This window comes from Gastrolobium bilobum, unplaced genomic scaffold (genome assembly GCF_033153095.1).
Source record: "Gastrolobium bilobum isolate Gb01-03AN ecotype WA unplaced genomic scaffold, APGP_CSIRO_Gbil_v1 utg8601, whole genome shotgun sequence".
NCBI classification, from domain to species: domain Eukaryota; kingdom Viridiplantae; phylum Streptophyta; class Magnoliopsida; order Fabales; family Fabaceae; genus Gastrolobium; species Gastrolobium bilobum.
This window is the reverse complement of record NW_026900070.1, coordinates 18297-37125: the sequence shown is the minus strand read 5'-3', so window position 1 is coordinate 37125 and position 18829 is coordinate 18297. Positions and strand designations below refer to the sequence as shown.

At 35.3% G+C, this 18829-nt stretch overlaps 3 protein-coding genes across 4 annotated transcripts; 2 read left to right on the top strand and 1 right to left on the bottom strand.

Moving 5' to 3' along the window:
- Nucleotides 1-259: 259 nt before the first annotated feature.
- Nucleotides 260-2695, top strand: LOC133295201 (uncharacterized protein At4g38062-like). The gene has a single exon (XM_061493999.1). The coding sequence runs from the start codon at nucleotides 260-262 to the stop codon at nucleotides 2693-2695; it is 2436 nt and encodes an 811-aa protein (XP_061349983.1).
- Nucleotides 2696-4253: 1558 nt separating this feature from the next.
- On the top strand, nucleotides 4254-11328 carry LOC133295203 (mechanosensitive ion channel protein 2, chloroplastic-like). The gene is made up of 14 exons (XM_061494001.1): nucleotides 4254-4387; nucleotides 4990-5199; nucleotides 5292-5351; nucleotides 5862-6013; nucleotides 6105-6228; nucleotides 6321-6418; nucleotides 6520-6633; nucleotides 6973-7033; nucleotides 7572-7721; nucleotides 7822-7932; nucleotides 8102-8269; nucleotides 8370-8483; nucleotides 9361-9417; nucleotides 10136-11328. The coding sequence occupies exons 2-14, from the start codon at nucleotides 5125-5127 to the stop codon at nucleotides 11024-11026; spliced, it is 2175 nt and encodes a 724-aa protein (XP_061349985.1). The 5' UTR covers nucleotides 4254-4387; nucleotides 4990-5124; the 3' UTR covers nucleotides 11027-11328.
- A 26-nt stretch (nucleotides 11329-11354) lies between these two features.
- On the bottom strand, nucleotides 11355-17204 carry LOC133295204 (O-fucosyltransferase 39). 2 transcript variants are annotated; one of them, XM_061494003.1, is made up of 10 exons: nucleotides 16906-17204; nucleotides 15789-15851; nucleotides 15587-15668; nucleotides 15398-15468; nucleotides 15224-15312; nucleotides 14921-15124; nucleotides 13215-13485; nucleotides 12579-12806; nucleotides 12251-12448; nucleotides 11355-11816 (listed from the first exon to the last, which is right to left on the bottom strand). In XM_061494003.1, exons 1-10 carry the CDS (start codon nucleotides 17041-17043, stop codon nucleotides 11607-11609), a joined length of 1554 nt encoding a protein of 517 aa, XP_061349987.1. In that variant the 5' UTR covers nucleotides 17044-17204; the 3' UTR covers nucleotides 11355-11606. The 2 variants fall into 2 exon arrangements, with proteins under 2 accessions (XP_061349987.1, XP_061349986.1); XM_061494002.1 differs by having other exon boundaries at nucleotides 16903-17203.
- Nucleotides 17205-18829: the final 1625 nt, after the last annotated feature.

Sequence of the window (18829 nt, the reverse complement as noted above, 5' to 3'; positions counted from 1 at the left end):
CCTCAAATTCCGTTTCAAATGATGTTCCTTAACCTCCAACATTTGGAACTACAGGGATTTATATGATGAAATAACCGAAGTCAACTGAAATGCCAACTTGTGTTCCTACTCTAATCTCTTCCTCTTTATCTGCAAACCGCAATATTTTTACGTTTTGTCTTGATTTTGGCCTGGGGTAATGTAACTCTCTTCGTCTTTTACTTTTATGTACTGTTGGCAAACAGGTTTTCTTGATGTTATATATGTAAAATACAAAGCAATGGATAATAATGATGAAGAGTTGGATGAGGCTAAAGCTGAAATTGAGAAACTCAACGTAGAAGAACTAAGAGGCAAAACAGATTCACTTCAGAATTTGAACAAATCCCATGATGCACAGGTCAATCAGATACAGGAAGCTATCTCCAAAGTTGAGAAGCTGGATCAAGAACTACTTCAAAAGGCAGATGGAATCAATGATGCAAAACAGATGCATGAACATCTCAACGGGAATTTGAATAATAATGAGTCCATCACCAAACATCTCAGTGCTGCAAATGATAAACTTGGAGCACATTGTGATGAGAAGTTTAAAAAGTGGGAAGATGAAAAAAGAAGGTTAGTATTGGCGCTAGAAGAGGCAAATGAGAAAGTGGAGAAACAAGAACAACAGATGCATGTGTATAGACAAGAGATTGAAAGCCTGAAAGGTTGCCTTTCAGTTGCAAAAGAGAAGTGTTTGGAAATAGAGAAAATTCTAAAAGCATTCAAAGAATTAGGAGAAACAGATGAATACTTAAACTCTCAGCGGGACTACAATATTGGAGATGTTAGATATTCACTGAAAACAAAAGAAGCATATTATAAAGAATCAAAATACTCAATTGAGAAGCTTGAGCAAGAAAATCATGAGTTACGGAAGTCCCTCAAAAGACTCAAGGAAGCTCGAATTCAAGAAGCAGGAACTTCATATTCTTTGTCAATATTGCGGTCCAATCTCAGAGATTTGGAACAATCTCAAAGAGAGTGTGTCTCAATTTTTAAGGCTAGACAAGCTGAATGGAGCTTTCAGTTAGAAAAATTGACTGGAGCCTTCAATAGCTGTCGGTCTGAGTTGGAAGCTAAAGCTGCAGAGGTAGAAGAGCTCAAGATGGAGTTGGAATGTTCTCATTCTTTGTCTGCTGAGATGATGTTGCTGAATGAGGAGATGTCTGTGATGCTGCTAGTGTTAAAACTGGGAATTTCCGAGGCCCAAATGAAACTTTCCAATGATCAAGACGAGATGGATGTTATCAACAAAGAAAGAAAAGAAAAGTGTTTTCAACTGATGAAGCAGTTGGAGATGAAAGATGATGCTTTGATCAGTGCCCAGAAAGACATCAATGAAGAACGTGAGAATGCATCATGTTTAATGAGCCAGGTTGAATCCTATGGACTCGCCAAGGAATTGCAGCATTCTCTGCAAAATGACTTAAAAGAACAACTTGAGGAAGCTTATGATGCTCTAGGCAGGGCAAACATTGAATTGGATGAGAAAATATGTGAAAGAAGTGAAATGGAATTTGAATTGCAAATATGGAAGTCATTTGTTGAACGTTTGAGGAATGATGTTGAAGAAAATCTTGCAATGCGTAAAGAATTGGAAAATTCACTCCTTGCACAAGTAGATTTTAGTGAAAGCCTCGAACAAGAGAAAGATACCTTGGTTTATAAGTTGGAAGAGAAAGAGAATAGAATAGATTATTTGCTGCAACAAGTTTTTCTACTGGAACAAGAACTGAAGGCAAGGGACACACAAGCTTCAGTTCCAGTAAGAGGGGAAGAAACAGCTGTGTCCTCTGAGACTGGTGAAGTGAGATATCTCCAGATCATAGAGGACAAGGACAAGATCTTAGATGAGCTCCAGAAAGAGGTTCTTTGGCTGGAACAAGAATCATTTAGAAGAGAATTTGAAAGTACTGGGATTGCAAAAAGCAATTTGGAAAGAACCAATGAACTTGAAGAGAATCCTATGCAGTTTATAAAGGGAAAAAACATGAGAATAGATGAACTCATGCAGCAGGTGACTTCAACGGAACAACAGTTCACTAGCTCCTTGACCCCTTTTTCTTCACATATTGCTGAGAAAAAGGCTGAAATCAATCATATCCAAGAAGCTTGTGATATGATCACAGCAGCTGAGGTTCTAGCTGCTCTTGAAATAGAAGAGAAGAAGTTGATGATAGTGGAACTTGATACTTATATCCATGATATAGAACAGAAACTGAAATTGCAGGAGGAAAACAGGTGCCAACCAAAACACCTTGCATTGGATATTGAAGCGGAAATGGATGCAAAACAGTTAAAAATAAAGGAGTTGACAGATCAAATGGAGAATAAGCTCAGAGGCTCAGATGTTTTGCTTCAAAACCTCAAGATGGAGAATAGAAATTTGCTTGAAAATGCTACAAGATTGTCATCAGAAAGGGACAACTTGTTGGGTTTTGTTCTGGGATTGGGTGATAAAATGTGTGAGTGCACTACTGCAGACACTCAACTAATGGATATATTCACAAGCATAATGCAGGCTTTAGAGAATGATTATCTAGGAATGAATTTGAAAAAGGATGATGAATTGCTTGTAAAAGAGAATATGATAATGCATTCTCCCACTGGGGTAAAGAAACCTGAAACCTTTTCTGATATAAGGTCGCCATTTAAGGAGCTCAACAGTTAGTTGCATTAGGTAATAGATTTGAAAGATGGATGTGATGTGTATATCTTAGATTTTCAGAAGGAAAAAAAACTCATGCAGCTTGAAGCATGAACATTTCCTTAGATTGTATATGTTATTGATTTGTTTTAGCTTGTATATTCGTTGTTGTTGGGCTTAATAATAGCTTTTGATATGTCAACACAAACCTAAACTTGTATTTACAAATAATAATAATAATAATAATAATAATAATAATAGTAATTCCTTTAGAAACTTCATTCTAATTTCGTAACTTACAAAATCCATCTGTTTAACTTATAAAACTCTACTTTTTAATTAATAAATCACCTTAATGATTGAAAAAGATATATAGAAGGGTGTTTGCTAAAATAAAGATTAAAATAAATAATTATTCCTTATATTTTTACCCAATTTGAACTTTAATCTTCATAATTTATTTTTTCTGAGTATCTAAATATATTTTTTCTGAGTATTAATCCTTTAGAAACCAAAAACTTAATAATTGAAAGTTATAAAGGCTAAGAGTTTATTATTTCTTATGTTGTAGAAAATAAATACACATAAAAAGTATATTAAGCTAAAGAAAAAGAAAAAAAATAAACTCCATAAATTTTTATGAATGTGTACAATAAACCCAAAAGCCTGATAATTCATAAAAAAAAGACCAATACTATAATGAATTGAAACTACAGGAACCAAAAAAAAAAAAAACTAGAATCTAAATGGGTATTGCATGTCATCTTCGAAGTGGCTCTCTCTGGTCTGTGCCAAAATAGAAGGAAGCTAAGTACCAATAAGTTGAATAAATTTTTGGTATTACTATTGTATCAAGATTCAATGCATTTTATTAATGAGAGAATTATACATTATAGGGAAAAAGAAAAAATTTGACAGAAAAAAAAAATTTAACTGATATGTAATATTTTTATTGGTGAGATGTAATATTTTTATTGGTGAGATGTACTGAATCTTGAGTGCAACAGTAGCACCAATAAGTTAATAGTGTAGAGGCATTGGAGAAGCATGAAAGGACACGTGGAAAATGAATCGGTGGCTGACATGACAACAAAAATAATTTCTGGAGCACAAATGGATGATTATTTATTCTTTTTTGGTCGGGCTCACAAGAAATTAAACATAATTTTTTTATAGGTTATTTTACCTATTATTTTTTCTGTCTATTTTTGCCTACCACTTTAAAATATCATTAGATCAGAATCTTAATTAATATTTATCTTTCTCTCTTGATATTCTAATCTAACAGCGTTGAAAGGTGATAGAAAAAAGTAGGCAGAATAAATAGTAGGGAAAATAATTTATTTTTTTTCAATAGAATGTTTTATGGATGATTATTTATTAAAAGAGAATATTCTATTTATCATTTTTCTGCTCTATTATTTTAAAATAGCATTGATCAGAATATTAAATAACATTTATCTTTCACTCTTATTGAGATTCTGATGATCGTGTTGGATAATTTGAATAATCTACCCCTTTATTAACAGTACTCCAACTAATTTGATAAGATAGAAACAGAATTTATACAAAATCCATTTACGTTGTTTTCTGTTGCGTTCGTTGGCGCTGCGCCTCGTGAAATTAGAGGTAGACAAAAAAAAAAAAAAAAGTCATTGGGTTGGAAGCTCTGAGAGAGAATCCTCTGACCCACCTGCTCCTCCTTCTCCATCAGAGGTAACCACCCAATTCTCCAAACTTTCCAAATTTCAAATCTTTTTTATGCATATCTCATTTCCCCCAACTTATTTGTTTAATAATCTTCCCCCTTTCCTCAATTTTTTTCATGTGCTTCTTTGTCTATAACCTGATTTAAGCAGCAAATTCAGGCTTTTTTGTGTCGTTTTGATTCTCAAACCGATGTTGAGATATATTTTTGCGAAGGGGCTATCAAGTTTAAAATAAAAAATAAAAAATTAGTGTTTTTTGGTTGAAACTGTTCCATTTGGTAGATAAGAATTCAGGGCTAACTTGAAATTTTAAGGTGTGAGGGGGTTTTGATGCTATAAGTTAGATGGTGGTGCAATTGAAACAGTTTTTATTTAGCCCAAAATTTCTATACTTCAACCTCCCCCAGATGTTAGAGAGAGTCAGAGATGTAGGTTTCTATCTTATGTGTTGTGATGCCTCCCATCAAGAGCTGGTTTCAGTCATTCTGGAACTTTTTGCTGCTTCTTTTTTTTTTTTTTTTTTTTGTGGAATTAAAGCTCAGAAAAATGTACATGTTTGATATCCTTAACCTTTTGATGCTCACATAGTTAATATCGGTTTAACCGCAGGCATTTCAGTTGGAAGATTGTGAAAGTCTATCTGCATCACTTCATCTGTATTGACTGTGTTGAATTGTGTCAAAGTCTGCAATACTGTATTTATACATTCTTGAGCTCCTAGTGAGACCTTCTCTTGATAAAATAATGGCTCTTCCTGGTTCCCTGCAGCTGTCCCATGGATTGGGACTTTGCAGGAACCTGAGCTGCAATAAACATTCGGTACATGAATTCTCTTTAGTTATGTATTCATTTGTGCAAGTTTCAATATTTTTTACTCTGTTCTCACTTTCATATCACTTTATGGATTACAGAGGGTAACGGGAAGAGGCAAGTTACATTTATTGAAAGCAGGTCCTTCATATCCTATTTTGGTATGTTCTTAAAATATGGTGATATCGTCTTGTTCCTTACTGTTTACTCAACGTCTAATTGGTGTGCCAAAATATTTTTTTGTCATTGTTGTGAAACTTTAGCATGAAATACTTCTGTGCCCATTTTCTTTAAATAATGGACTTCTTGGTACTGTCTAATTTTGATTCTATGCAATTTCTTGTCTTGTATCATTTACTCGTCTTAGGAAATCTTCTACCAATGTGATTTTGATCCATAACACACCAAACAGCTCACGGTTTTGTGTGTAGCATAAATTTTATAATATTTTTTTAAAATGACTCATTCATTAGAATTCTGCTAGTGTCTGCAATATTGTCAGGCAATAATGTTAATGTGCTCCTTGTGTGGCTGGATTTATTGATGGTTGAATGTTTAGATACTAGCAATGATAAGCGGAAAAAATAATGCCTTTCCAATATTAAAGAAATTGCATGGCCATTTTCTTTTCATTAGAAAGTACTGTGAGACAATTGCTGTTCATGAAACAGGGCTGCAGGGGATTTCAACTTCTTCGTCATATAAACAAGCCAACTCATACATTGTCTTGCAAATCCCGCTCTTTTAAGTGCCATTGTTTTTTAGTACCAGGCCCGCCAAGTGAGCTGCCTGCTGTTAAGGTGGTTGCTACGGCACTGGCAAGGTAAGTTTTCCGATTTGCAGCTAGCAAGTGTACAAATTAAGTGCTCTATTTATATTTTTTGTTGTTATAAACTTATGTGTTGCTTTTGCAGGTCTTGTAATGTTTTACAAAGTAGTCCTGCCATTGTAAAGTTGATTCCTGCAGTTGGCATTATCATTTTTGCAGTATGGGGTGTTGGTCCATTAATGTTTCAGACAAGGAAACTGTTTTTTCAAGTAACGTTGCAGTTATATTATTTTTCATCTCTGTGTTAACTGATCCAATGCTATTAGTACCCGAGTCTAATTTTGCACGCTGTATTCTGCAGAGGAGTGATAATAGTTGGAAAAAAAGTACCACTCATTATGTAGTAACTTCTTACCTTCAGCCATTGCTGTTATGGACTGGAGCAATGCTTATTTGCAGGTTTCACTGTTATGAAATAATTACTTTATCAGATGATGAATACATTATATCTTTCTCTGATGCATCTATTCTCAACATACTGAATTGTTAGCTGATTGCAGAGCATTGGAGCCGGTAATTCTACCCTCAGCAACTGGCCAGGTTGTTAAGGAACGGCTTTTGAATTTCATAAGATCATTGTCAACTGTACTAGCTTTCACCTATTGTTTATCAAGGTGTGCCTATTTCCTTAATTTCATATGATCTATTGAAACTGATGAATGATTTGGTCACGTAACTTAATGATGCACCAAATTACTTTAGCTCTTTGGGTTTTTCTTCATCTTTTAGGAGAGAAATCGTCTGATTTTCTATTTTATGACAAATTGTGTTGCCATGCCTATTTATTGTCTCACTGTTTTTTTGTTAGCATTATTGTACCATTCAACTGTATATTTGTCAAGATACATCAATGTTGTGTCCTGCTTGAATACTTTAATCTGATCTTTGGTTCCAATTTACATTGCTTATTAAGTTGGGCTACCATAAACTAATTGTGCAATTCTCTTATGCAGTGTAATTCAACAAGCACAGAAATTCTTAGCAGAGAGCGCTGATGCAAATGAGACAAGAAATGTTTGTATCTTACCTTTATGTATTGGCAACTGACGTTATAATCTAGCATGAAGTTCAAACATGATAAATATACTATCAAATCCATGTATTACCCTTTGGCTGTCATAAGTTTAATTGCTATTATGATTCTGTTGAGGCTTGATTTCCCAACAATCACCAGGTAACATTAGATAGGCAATATAGCTGCCCAGCTATATAATGGTGTGCAATGTTTCACATTTTGGATTTCCCACTATCAATTTGTTTTACACAGTGAAGATTAACAATCCGCTAGATTAATTTTTATTTACAGAAAAATATGTAGAACTGGGAGCACTTGAATGTGTGACGGCTATATCTTATTCATGTGTATGGGATAAAAGAATTCATTATAGCTGTGTATGTATTTTAGACAATATATCATTTGTGGAAGTCCAGTAGCTTGGCAACTGCAATGTATTGAAGATAATAATTGTAAAAAACCTGGATTTCATTGTATTCCTTGGTTATTAGTTGTGGTTCAATTTCAAAGATATCATAAATTGTCTGTTTTTGTCAGATGGGATTCCAATTTGCGGGCAAAGCTGTTTATTCTGCAGTATGGATTGCTGCCGTTTCATTGTTTATGGAATTGCTGGGCTTCTCTACCCAGAAATGGGTTACTGCAGGAGGTCTTGGGACAGTTTTGTTGACTCTTGCTGGTCGTGAGGTGTGGGATACATTTTTCTTGTAATCATGCCAATTCCTTTGTATTGTGGTGGTAGCAATGATATTGTAGCACATATTGATGTTAAATTTTATCTGTTTAGATATTTACAAACTTCCTTTCAAGCGCCATGATTCATGCAACTCGGCCTTTTGTGGTTAATGAATGGATTCAAACCAATATTGAAGGATATGAGGTTTCCGGTACTGTGGAGGTGTGTTAAATTTCACCTATTAACTATTGAATGTGAAAATTTTGTATTAAATATGTACCATATGTTTTTCATATAATAACTTACAGAAGGAAATTCCAAAATACAGTGTATTGCTTTTGAGATCTCTTTGTAGTGTTCTTTTGGGCGTTGATGTTTTCTTGCAATGCAGCATGTTGGCTGGTGGTCACCAACAATTATAAGAGGTGAAGATCGTGAAGCTGTACACATTCCAAACCACAAATTTACAGTGAATGTTGTGCGGAACCTCAGTCAAAAAACACATTGGCGAATCAAAACTCACCTAGCCATTAGTCATTTGGATGTAAATAAGATTAATGTGAGCAATGGTTTTGTTGTTTATGTATAACTTGCTTTTCACCAATATTGAGCTTTTTATGGTAATTTTCCCCGTGACAAATGGTTTTATACTTCTGCAGAACATTGTTGCTGACATGCGGAAAGTATTAGCCAAAAATCCTCAAGTTGAGCAGCAGAGGTTGCACAGGAGAGTGTTTTTGGACAATATCAATCCTGAAAATCAGGCTCTTTTGGTTAGTATGAAATGGTTAGAGTATCTTGCAAATCAGTGATTCTGTGCTAATTGACAGGGATCTTAAATAAGATTTTATTCTTTTTAAATCCTTCAAATAAGTTGTTAGCCACAGTAAATCATTGTACCATAAACAATATATTGAGGAAAAATTCATTCTGTAGTTTGTTTTATTAGATTCGGGTAACTTCCAGTTCAAGAAGGACAAAATCGTGTTTTGCATTTTTTCTAATCTGTGGTCCAACTTCAAGTGCTTTCTTTAGCTATGCTTTAAATATAATACCCCTGGGTTTCATTGGTGATACAGCTAAATAAAAATTGACAAAAGAGCAGCAATCATTTTCTCTATGAAATTTTGGCTTTCTTCCTCCTTTTATGTTTTATATTTAGATTAATTTTAATTTATTTGAGGTTACATTGTGAATATCATTATTAAATACTTAGGATATTTTTGTTAATATTGTTTTCACTGCCCAAATTAGGGTAGATTCAACATTTTCATCTCTAAAATAGTTAATGAATACTTAAACCAGATAAGTTGATAGTGTATATGGTTTATGTCTTAACTATTATAAAAGTTCTTTATAGGACTTATAGTACACATATGAACAGTTTATCCTATCTTTATAGTAGAGGAAACTGAATAAACTTATAGCTGCCTATATGTGCATCTATCTCCACTTGTGCAGATGTACAGCTTAAAAGTTGTAACTGTACCTTCCCTTTTTGTTGTTTCAATTAGATTTGCATATGCTTGGAACTTTCGTCAATTATGATCAAACTGAACTGTTGCCCATATTTATATCTATTTATTATTGTATGATAGTATATACTTACGTATAAAATATAATGTTTTTCTTTTTCTATGATTTTCACAGATTCTGGTGTCTTGTTTTGTTAAGACCTCACATTTTGAAGAATATTTGTGTGTTAAGGTATGAATACTTCCTTATTTATCTAGAATATACCACTTCATGTCAGCTACCCTCACACAGTCATGATTTGCAAATGACAATTCAAGAGCTGTTGTAAACTCTTGATAGACAGTCAATAATTAAATAAAACAATAACTTCACTTGCAAAGCTCTTTCAAAAGTTTGAGAATTCCTGATAAGTTAATTTGAATAGAAACTCATGAATAATTAGGTGACAGACCCCCTTCCATACCCTCTCTGTTGAGCCTTGCAATCAACCCTTTCAATCACTCCACATGAAACCCCGACTTGTGAGAATAGGGATAAGAGAAGTCCTTGTATGTAGCCTTACCTTTGCATCATTACACAGTGGCTGTGTCCTGAATTTGAATTAGAACCTGTGATCTCTCGGTCGCTAAGGAGCAACTTTAGTACTGCTCCAGGCTCGATCTCTCTTTTGAAATCTTCTTAGAAAATTAAATAAAAAAATAAAAAATGATCTCAGGCCAGTTTCTTTCAAGTATTATGATGATGTATCTGAATAATCCTAATTTTGGATAGCAGTTTATATTGTTCTAGAAACTTGTTTGTTGGATATGACACTGTCTGCTAATGCATTTAACCACTGTGTCAGATAAACATTTCATAAACTAGTTTTTGATCTATAGGATTTCCTCTTATTTTGTGATATTGATCATGGATTAAGCTGGTTTTCCACCTATTGGATTCTGAAAAATAGGAAACTATACTATTGGATCTTCTTAGAGTTATCGGCCATCACCGGGCCCGACTTGCAACACCAGTCCGTACCCTGCAGAAAATATACAGTGATGCTGACTTGGATAACATACCATATGCAGATTCCACATTTAGTGGTGCTGGAACAGTATCTAAGCGTCCATTATTAATGATTGAATCGCCTTACAAGATCAATGCAGATGATAAGATGAAAAGTCGATCAGCACGACCAGGTGTTGATCAAGATAACAAGACAACTGCGCGAACCAAACTCGACACCAAGACAGATGCAAAGGTTGAACCAATGGGAGGACCAGACACCAAGGTTAGAGGAACTCAAGATGACCATGAGGTGGACACCAAAGTTGTGACATCTAATTCTGATGCAAATGGAAACTCTAAGACTGTTATAACACCCAAACCCGATCCTGAAGTGGGTGAAAACAAGCCACAATCAGATTCAAACAAGGCAAATGTGGAGGTGCCAGAAATGTCTTCTTCCAACTCCAAAGAAACTGGTTTGGTGGTAGATAATTCAACCCAGAAGGACATCAATGTCAAACAATCCAAGGGTCAGACCATTAAAAACATTAAGCCGAACATTGACAGTGTAGTTTCCTCCTCATCAACTAGCAATGCTGACAATGCTGGTGGACTTTCTATGAATATGCCAACAAAACAGCAAGGGGAAAGGAAACCTGCTGCACAGCCTCATGCATCTAGACCTGTTCTTGAAGATAATATAGTTCTGGGTGTTGCATTGGACGGATCAAAGAGGACCCTTCCCATTGATGAGGAGGTTGACACTGTGACATCTCGAGAGGCAAAAGAAATGGCTGCATGCCAGGGTGGAAATGGATCTCCAAATGGTGCAGATGTGAATGACAAGTAAGATTGTAGTTCCTCCAAGTGGGACATCTAGTCATCAGTGAATTTAACTTGTTACTTGTTTAAAGGCTCATTGTCCCAAGTCCAGTTCACTGCTGACTTAGAACCACTTTCCCATCTGTAAGAAGCTGTATATATTATTTATCATTTCCTGTGTCTTACACCCCTTCTTAAAAGGTCTCGGAGCTAATGTTGTCATATCATTTCATTATTTTTGCTGTTTCAACGATAGATGGAAAAGTAAAGTTTCTTCGATGATTAGATTGTATCAAATCGGCAACTACAGAATTTTATGTAACTACAAGATAACCCATGATTTAGAATGTTTGAATGATAAGTAACAATACGGCTCCTGTTATTGAATTATAAATAATAACTGTTCCTGCTAAGAATGCCATCATCTCATAAATACATCTCCCACACAACACAACTCTCAAGCACTCTTATCAAGAACATCATAACAAAACCCCATATGAATAAGTGGAGTTTAAATACTTTTATTCACCAGATACAAATGTCAAATAATAAGACACTGAACTATAACATATAGTGGCTACTCATTCGTGAACAATATTTTAAGTATATTAAGCTTGACACATGCAATCAGGAACAGGATATGTGTATACGGACTGTTTGGGCTTTCTCAGTCTGAGTTGACCTTGTCTATTTTGATGACCTTCAACCACTGCTTGCTGGAACTCTGACCACTCAATGGTTTTATTCAGGAATAGTTGACCCATCAATGCCATGTTTGGCCTTATAGTCTTCAAGTTCAAGTATGTTCGGTGTCCAACCTATCATTCATCAAAACATTGATCATCAGCTATAATTCAATTCAACCGTCTTTCAACAACTTTACTAAAATTCATAAAAACATATTGTGATGATATTTATTTAAATTTTCAAAACAAAAGACTTCGTTAACGTAATCAGTATTCCCCAATGTCACATTTATATCGATCACAAATACCTGTTATTCGAACAGTTAAAGTTTGTTTTAAGTAATCGAAGGACAAATTTATTAATGTCCCTGGGCCAAAAGGCACCTCGTAATCAATATGAACGTTCAAAATTTATTGATGAAATAAATGGAATAGATAAGTCTGAGTCCATCATCATTGCTAGACTAACGTGAGAAGCAATATCATAGCACAGCATATTCTTCAAGCCATAATCAGGTAAAAAAATCCATTAAAGAGTAATCTAAAAAGCATCTAGCACAACTCACCAATGCATTGTGCATGTTTCCTGGGGAAGCAGAGATGAAGATGTCACTATGCATGCCAACATAGTAATCAACTGCAGCTAATAGAGAAGCTTTTCCCTTTATCTGAGAACGTTCATAAGATGAAGCAAGGCTCTTTTTGTCTTCCATCAGAGGAAATAATTGCCTCAAAGTTGAAATCCTTGCTTCTCCACCATAGACCTGGAAAAGACAACTACTTCACTTAAAAAAAAAAAGAGGGAAAACAAAATCATTTTCCCAATTTTAGAAAATGCCAAGCACTAATGGAAATGAACGAGTCACTACTATGTCAAACTAAACATTGTTAAACCTTGTGAGAGGCAAGATATAAACGGGTGCTGTTGTCAAATCCCATAGCTGCTAGCAACAATCCAATCTCTTCTGGAGTCATTGGGCAACGACCCTGACTCCTCAACTCTTCATCAGTGAATTGGGAATTAAGAACCCTTCCCTGCCAAATCACCTGTCTATACTTTGCAAGAGCAAATTTTTCAGCTTTCCCCCCACCAAAATCACAGGCTGAATGTGCTGCCATATCCTGCCAAAAAACATTTTATAATCCTAAATTCAAAATTTACACATGTATGCATGTAAAAACTGAGAAACATAGTGAATGCTCCACAAATAAAAGGATAAATGAAAATTTGAAGCAATCGATCCCACACCATGGTGTAACTTTCATTCAAATCTTATATCCTATATCGAACTAAAAATAATTCTCATTCATGACTCTACCAATTTACATATTGTGACTTACACGTAGACAATACATATTATTCCTGTAATATTTACCTTTTCCCCTCTGATAAGCAATACTAGGTCTGCCAAGTGGGATCAACACAAGCACTCTCATAATGTACAGATAGTTGCACCACCAAAATAAAAGAAACAAGCAGAGAACCTTGACTTGATAGATGGTTATCAATAAATGAAAAAAGAGCAATACCTTATCAAATCGGAGGTGTAGAACAACAAATTTCCCTGCAGTTTTACTATCACCTGCACCAGTGATTTCTTGAAGGTGGTTGGAGCCCATTTCCTCAGCAGAGCCTTGAGGATAGCGAAGACGGCTGATAAGAGCATCTCCAAGTGTTCTGATATGAGGAACAAAGACTAAAGCTTGAAAGTTGACTTTACAGCGGAGGTGTTGGATATCCATAGGCAAGTTGTCAAAAGTCAGACGATGAGAAAATGGAGAGATTGCAGCAATACCATAACTGCACCAAATAAAACGTACCAGGATATTAGAAGTTCATAATTCATAGAGAATATACAATGATGGCATCAGCAAAATATACACGTTAGACCCAGTCATATCTTCATAACAGAGCAGCAGAGACTATTTTACATTGTGAAAATATACCCAATGGCAAAAAGGCAATGTTCCCAACATCGTAACATCCTTGGAATTTGCAATAAGCATCAATTTAAATATGAAGAGTAGCATTGGAGAATGCTTGGGTTCACTGCACGGAAAAGATTTTCATGACATGGTCGAATCCTCACAAGGGAAAAGATTAAGAATTTTCATATATCATTTGATCCATGTGACATTATTTCCCCCCAAATTTTACAACTGAAAGAAAATAATATATTCAAGTAAGTAGCTCAGTTGATGTCAAAAAGGCCATCATTTTGGGGGTTAGGATTGGGGTTGAGGGTTGATGATAAAGGTTTTATTGTGCATTTGGATTTGCTTCTTTTGTATTCAAACCAGGTTGTAATCAGAATTTGATAACGTAGCTTTAAGCTATGTCAGAGAACAGTATTGTGACATACTCACGTTCACACGTTGAGATCTCACAATTCTACAATCTTTGCCACATCCGATGATCCTGATCACACCCAAAAATACAATCTGGTGAGGCCACGTTGGATCATCATATTTAGGCATAGGATAGATGGGATTGGATTTTCCCACCGTGCTAACCTGTTTTTCTAAAAAAAAAAAACAAGAGCCACCAAAATTTATGACACCTACAAGCCCTGTTTCGTCTTCTACCATTTCAACTTGATGGCTTTGAATAGTTGAATGGTGGTTCAACATTGGTTGCATGGTAGCTTCAATCCAGCTCCCTCTTGATCTGCTTGGCTGCTGGTTTGATGTTGGCTGGGTTGTGAGTGGTGGTTCAATCTAGTTCTGGGTGGTCAGTAGTTCATGTTGGCTAGGTCATCTATGGTGATTCATGTCAGCTGGGTTCAATATACTTCTTAACATTTTCAATTCAAGTTTAACTAAATGTTAGTTGTGATTGTAAGGTTATATATATATATATATATATATATATATATATATATATATATCTGTGTGTGTGTGTGTGTCTGTGTCAGTTAGCTGTGATTGTAAGTTTATGTTTCTTATATATGTTATTTTATATGCAGGTAGGATCTTACAATTTGTGTTATGATCACATAATTTATGTGCCCGCCTCCCACCTCCTAGGTAAGATCTCAATTTCAACTACCTTGTTCAGAACATTGTTCAGCAGTGGTTCTCTGTTTGATAATGTTACATAGCAAATGCTGAAGTAGTTGCAATTATGAATATAAATGTCTACTTAATCATTGAAACAACTATTGTTAAAATAATTGGTCCTGAACATCCAAGTCATTCATTAGCATTTGAAGTAACAGATTCGGGTAACTACCAACCTCTCCAGGACAGGCAAAACATTTTCTAGATACCAGAAGGCTGATGCATGCACAGGTGCAGCCTTGATTCTGGTATCTCGAATGGCAGTGGCATAGTACTCCCTTGTGCTCCAGGAGTACTCTTCAGGCAGCTCTTTAACTATAGAAATATCATCCTTCAATACATCAATGAAGTGATCCACATCAAATATATCCATGAAGGAGCTGAAGAGAAAAATAAGCAACATCAGAAGACTGCATCACGCACAATCCATGGGACAAAAAGAAAATGCAACAAAATGAAAAGATGGTTTCAGCAATTGCCTTGAGTCGCGCCATACAGGATTCAATTCAAGGTACGGGATCACAAGAGTTGCATTCAGTATCTTTGCAACAGCAACAGCATCACATATCTACACAAAATAAATAAACACTTAGTACAAATTATACATCTAATTAAAAAAATTATGATCTAATTAACAGTCTTTAAATACCTACCCCCATCCTTTGCTGGTTCAAACCTCCATCAAGAAATACCTGGATGTATCCCTCGGACTTCTCTGGTAATGCTGCTTTAATTCAAGTACCAATCACCGAAAGATTAAATAAACCGTTAGATATACCAAAATGTCCTGTGTTCTCAAAGATACAACAAACTATAAAGTAAGTGGTATTAATATCACTCACTTGGCTTCTTTCTAGATTCAGCACAAGGTTTCCATCCATGCTTTTCCAGAGGAGTCCATAGTTCAGAAAGCTGTGATGTGGGCTACACAAGGAAAAAATAATAAAAAATTTAATAAAATGTATAAAATGAACAGCTACTGCTAACTAACACAAGCCAGTAAAAGCCAACTGAAAATGTATACAGTGCTCAATTAACTCTTACAGTTTCTCGTTGCACAGCACTCTTGAGGATACGTGAGTGCCTAGGTTTAATAGGATTCCATTCCTACATAAAGAAATTTGTAAGTTATAGGCACGGGAAGCCAATAAACAAGAAAATAATAATAATAATAATAAAACTAGGAACTGGGCAGCATGAACATCTGGATTCTGGTTCATCTCTGATATGATGAGCATTCTAGTGGCATAAAAAATTATAGATAATAGGAATTAAGGGACTCTTACAACTTACAAGGTAAATAAAGTAAACAGTAACATACCCATGAGAATAAAATGCAACGAATCCACACACTTAACAAATAACAACTTTATTGTGAAAGAAGCTTTCCTAGAGACAAACCGAGCATTACGAAAATTTAGTAGTATCGGATGAAATCAGTAAATCCTTCCATTACTCATTGTGATGAGTAGACACAATTTTATATTTTTCACTCAAATAATAATTTACTAAATATTTTCTATTTTTTATTTGGATTTGCTCAAATTTCTAACATGTAACCGCCTCACCAAAATGAGTAACGCGTGTTCTGAAACCTCTGATCTACAATTAATAGCCTCATCAATTAGTTAGATAAGTCTAACTAACCAAACCCAGCCAATTGAATCCATTAATTATTCCATTAAACCTACATGTAACTGCTTTCAACCTGCCAATACGTTCACCATATGGAAGAAATCTAAACGTCAGCAACTTCAATTTTTTTTTCTTAATTCTTTTCAAATACTAAAACTGAACCTGAACCCACGAGTTTCTGCAATCACCAACCCCCCCAAAATAAAAAAAATAAAAAAAAATCAAACTTCTGAAATAAACTTCAGTATGCAACTCAAAAGATGACTGACAATCAGCAAATAAAAAGGAAAATAAAAAAACAACAAATAATACACCAAAAAGTACAAACAGTAGAGCTTTCAGCTCCATGAACAATGATTAAAAAAACAGACAGATGAAAAAGTTCAAGGGAAAAGAAAACAAAAAAAACCATAACGGCATTTTCCCCAGTCCCACCAAATTGGAAATGGGAAAAACAATCCAGGAGCGAAAAAAAAATGAAGCTAGTAAAGTTATGTAACACAAATGAAGAGAAACAACTTACCGCGGGGTACATAGAAGAAGATGAGGCATGGGTGAAAGTGGTAAAAAACACAAGTGGGAAAAGCAGCAAGGAAAGTGTAACAAGTGTTGCTCCTCTGTAAGAGTAGTGATGGTGATTCTTGTACCCAAGCTCCATCTTCATGGCCGAAGGAGCTCCTCGACCTCGGATCTGGAAAGTAACCCCTTTTGGTCCCAGAAGTGTGAATGAACTAATGAAGAAGAAGAAGAAGAGAGAAGAAATAAGAGAGCGAACCTATCTTCATAATGATCCTTTATATATATAGATATAGATATAGATATAGATATATTGTGGAGTTTGTGAAATGTATGTACGTGTTAGAGAGAGAGAGAAAGAAAAGAGATAGTAAAGGGAAGTTCACATGGACACCTGGCTACAGTCACCGAATTGAATAATGAGAGGTTGGCGTCTTTTTCAAGGGGACCCCTCTTGGCTAAAGGGTATAAAGTTGGGTTTTTTACGTTAACAAAGGTGGGAATCACGAAGAGGAATAGAGGGTCACAGAGCTCACAAGAGTCACAGGTGTTCAATGCTTAGAGTTAGATGCTCTCTCTCTCTCTGAGTCTCTGTTTTTTGTTTGTGTCATAAGGCCGTTGCGTTGCTTGCCATTTACAAAGCAAAGCAACTCCCTTTTTCTCTTCTTCTTTTTTTTTTCCTGTGACCACCGACACCTCTACTAAAGTTAATAATAAACTTGGGGTCCTCTTTTTCTACCGTTACCAACCAAGAATATAACCTTTTACTCAACAGTAATCACTCATGAAGGTGGAAGGTGAATGAGTTTATGGGACGTACATGAGAAAAGAAAGAATATCGTAACAATTCATTACCCTTCTTATCAATATTATTATCAATTAATTATACTGTTACATCGATTAGGTTGATCGAACAATTATATTTATTTTCAACTTTATATGGTTATGATTTTTTATATTTAATACTTTATATTTATTTTTACCTTTATATGGTTATGATTTCTCATATTTAATGTTTTTACGTAAAATATTGAGAATTATAATCATACAAAGATGAAAATAAACATAATCGTTGGATCAACGTAATCGATCTAACGGTGAATTGATTGGTAATAACATAAATTGGTTGTTACAATATCCTACCCTATTTTAAAAAAATAAATTTTTCAAAAATGTGATTAAAATTTTATTTAATAAATCAAAATATTATTGGCTATAAAAAAATCGAAATATTATTAGGAAGATTAACTCAAATTTTTTGATTAATTGTCAAATATTATTAGAGTGTGCATGACAACCTTTCCGGAATCAATTCTTTTTTAATTTCTGTTCCCGAGAATAGAAATGGATAGGAAACTCGTGTGGTAAAACCGGTTTAGTTTTTTGTTCTCGGGATGAACCGGTTTAATTTTTGTGCTGGGGAACAGAAAAAAAAACAGAAAATTTCTGTTTTTTTGTTTCCGGACACAAAATGAGAAACATTTATCTCTCTCAATCACTCTCCACCCCTACCATCATCACCACCACCATCATCCCGACACGACTGTCGTCGCCGCCGTCATCGTACCACTAGTGCCGTCATCACCATCCCTCACCACCACGATGTCATCGTCACCATTACCACCACCTCCACTCATCACTCTATTAATGACACAAAACGATTTTAAAAACTGATCTGCTCGCTCTATTGATGAGGGAAGAATATATTGTTTGAAGATTTGGACTAGAGGTGGCAAAGTGGGCGGCCCGCCCCGCTCCGTCCCACCCCGCCATCAACCCGCCAAAAAATGAGTCAGTCTGTCCCGTCCCGTTTGGCGGATTGGGCGGGTTGGCCTCGAGCCTATTTTACACTGACTCGCCTCAGCCCGCCTATGCCCGCCATCAACCTGCCAAAAAATGAGTCCGCCCCGCTTTTAAGATGGGTTAAAAAACTC

What these genes read in the sequence shown, in the direction of transcription:
- LOC133295201 (XM_061493999.1), top strand. Translation starts at nt 260, where the DNA reads ATGGATAATAATGATGAAGAGTTGGATGAGGCTAAAGCTGAAATTGAG.
- LOC133295203 (XM_061494001.1), top strand. Translation starts at nt 5,125, where the DNA reads ATGGCTCTTCCTGGTTCCCTGCAGCTGTCCCATGGATTGGGACTTTGC. An exon ending in TGAGCTGCAATAAACATTCG is followed by an intron (nt 5,200 to 5,291) that starts GTACATGAATTC and finishes TATGGATTACAG; the next exon opens with AGGGTAACGGGAAGAGGCAA. An exon ending in AAGAATATTTGTGTGTTAAG is followed by an intron (nt 9,418 to 10,135) that starts GTATGAATACTT and finishes TCTGAAAAATAG; the next exon opens with GAAACTATACTATTGGATCT.
- LOC133295204 (XM_061494002.1), bottom strand. Translation starts at nt 17,043, where the DNA reads ATGAAGATGGAGCTTGGGTACAAGAATCACCATCACTACTCTTACAGA. An exon ending in GTTTTGCCTGTCCTGGAGAG is followed by an intron (nt 13,486 to 14,920) that starts GTTGGTAGTTAC and finishes TATTTGGTGCAG; the next exon opens with TTATGGTATTGCTGCAATCT. An exon ending in TATATCTTGCCTCTCACAAG is followed by an intron (nt 12,449 to 12,578) that starts GTTTAACAATGT and finishes TGTCTTTTCCAG; the next exon opens with GTCTATGGTGGAGAAGCAAG.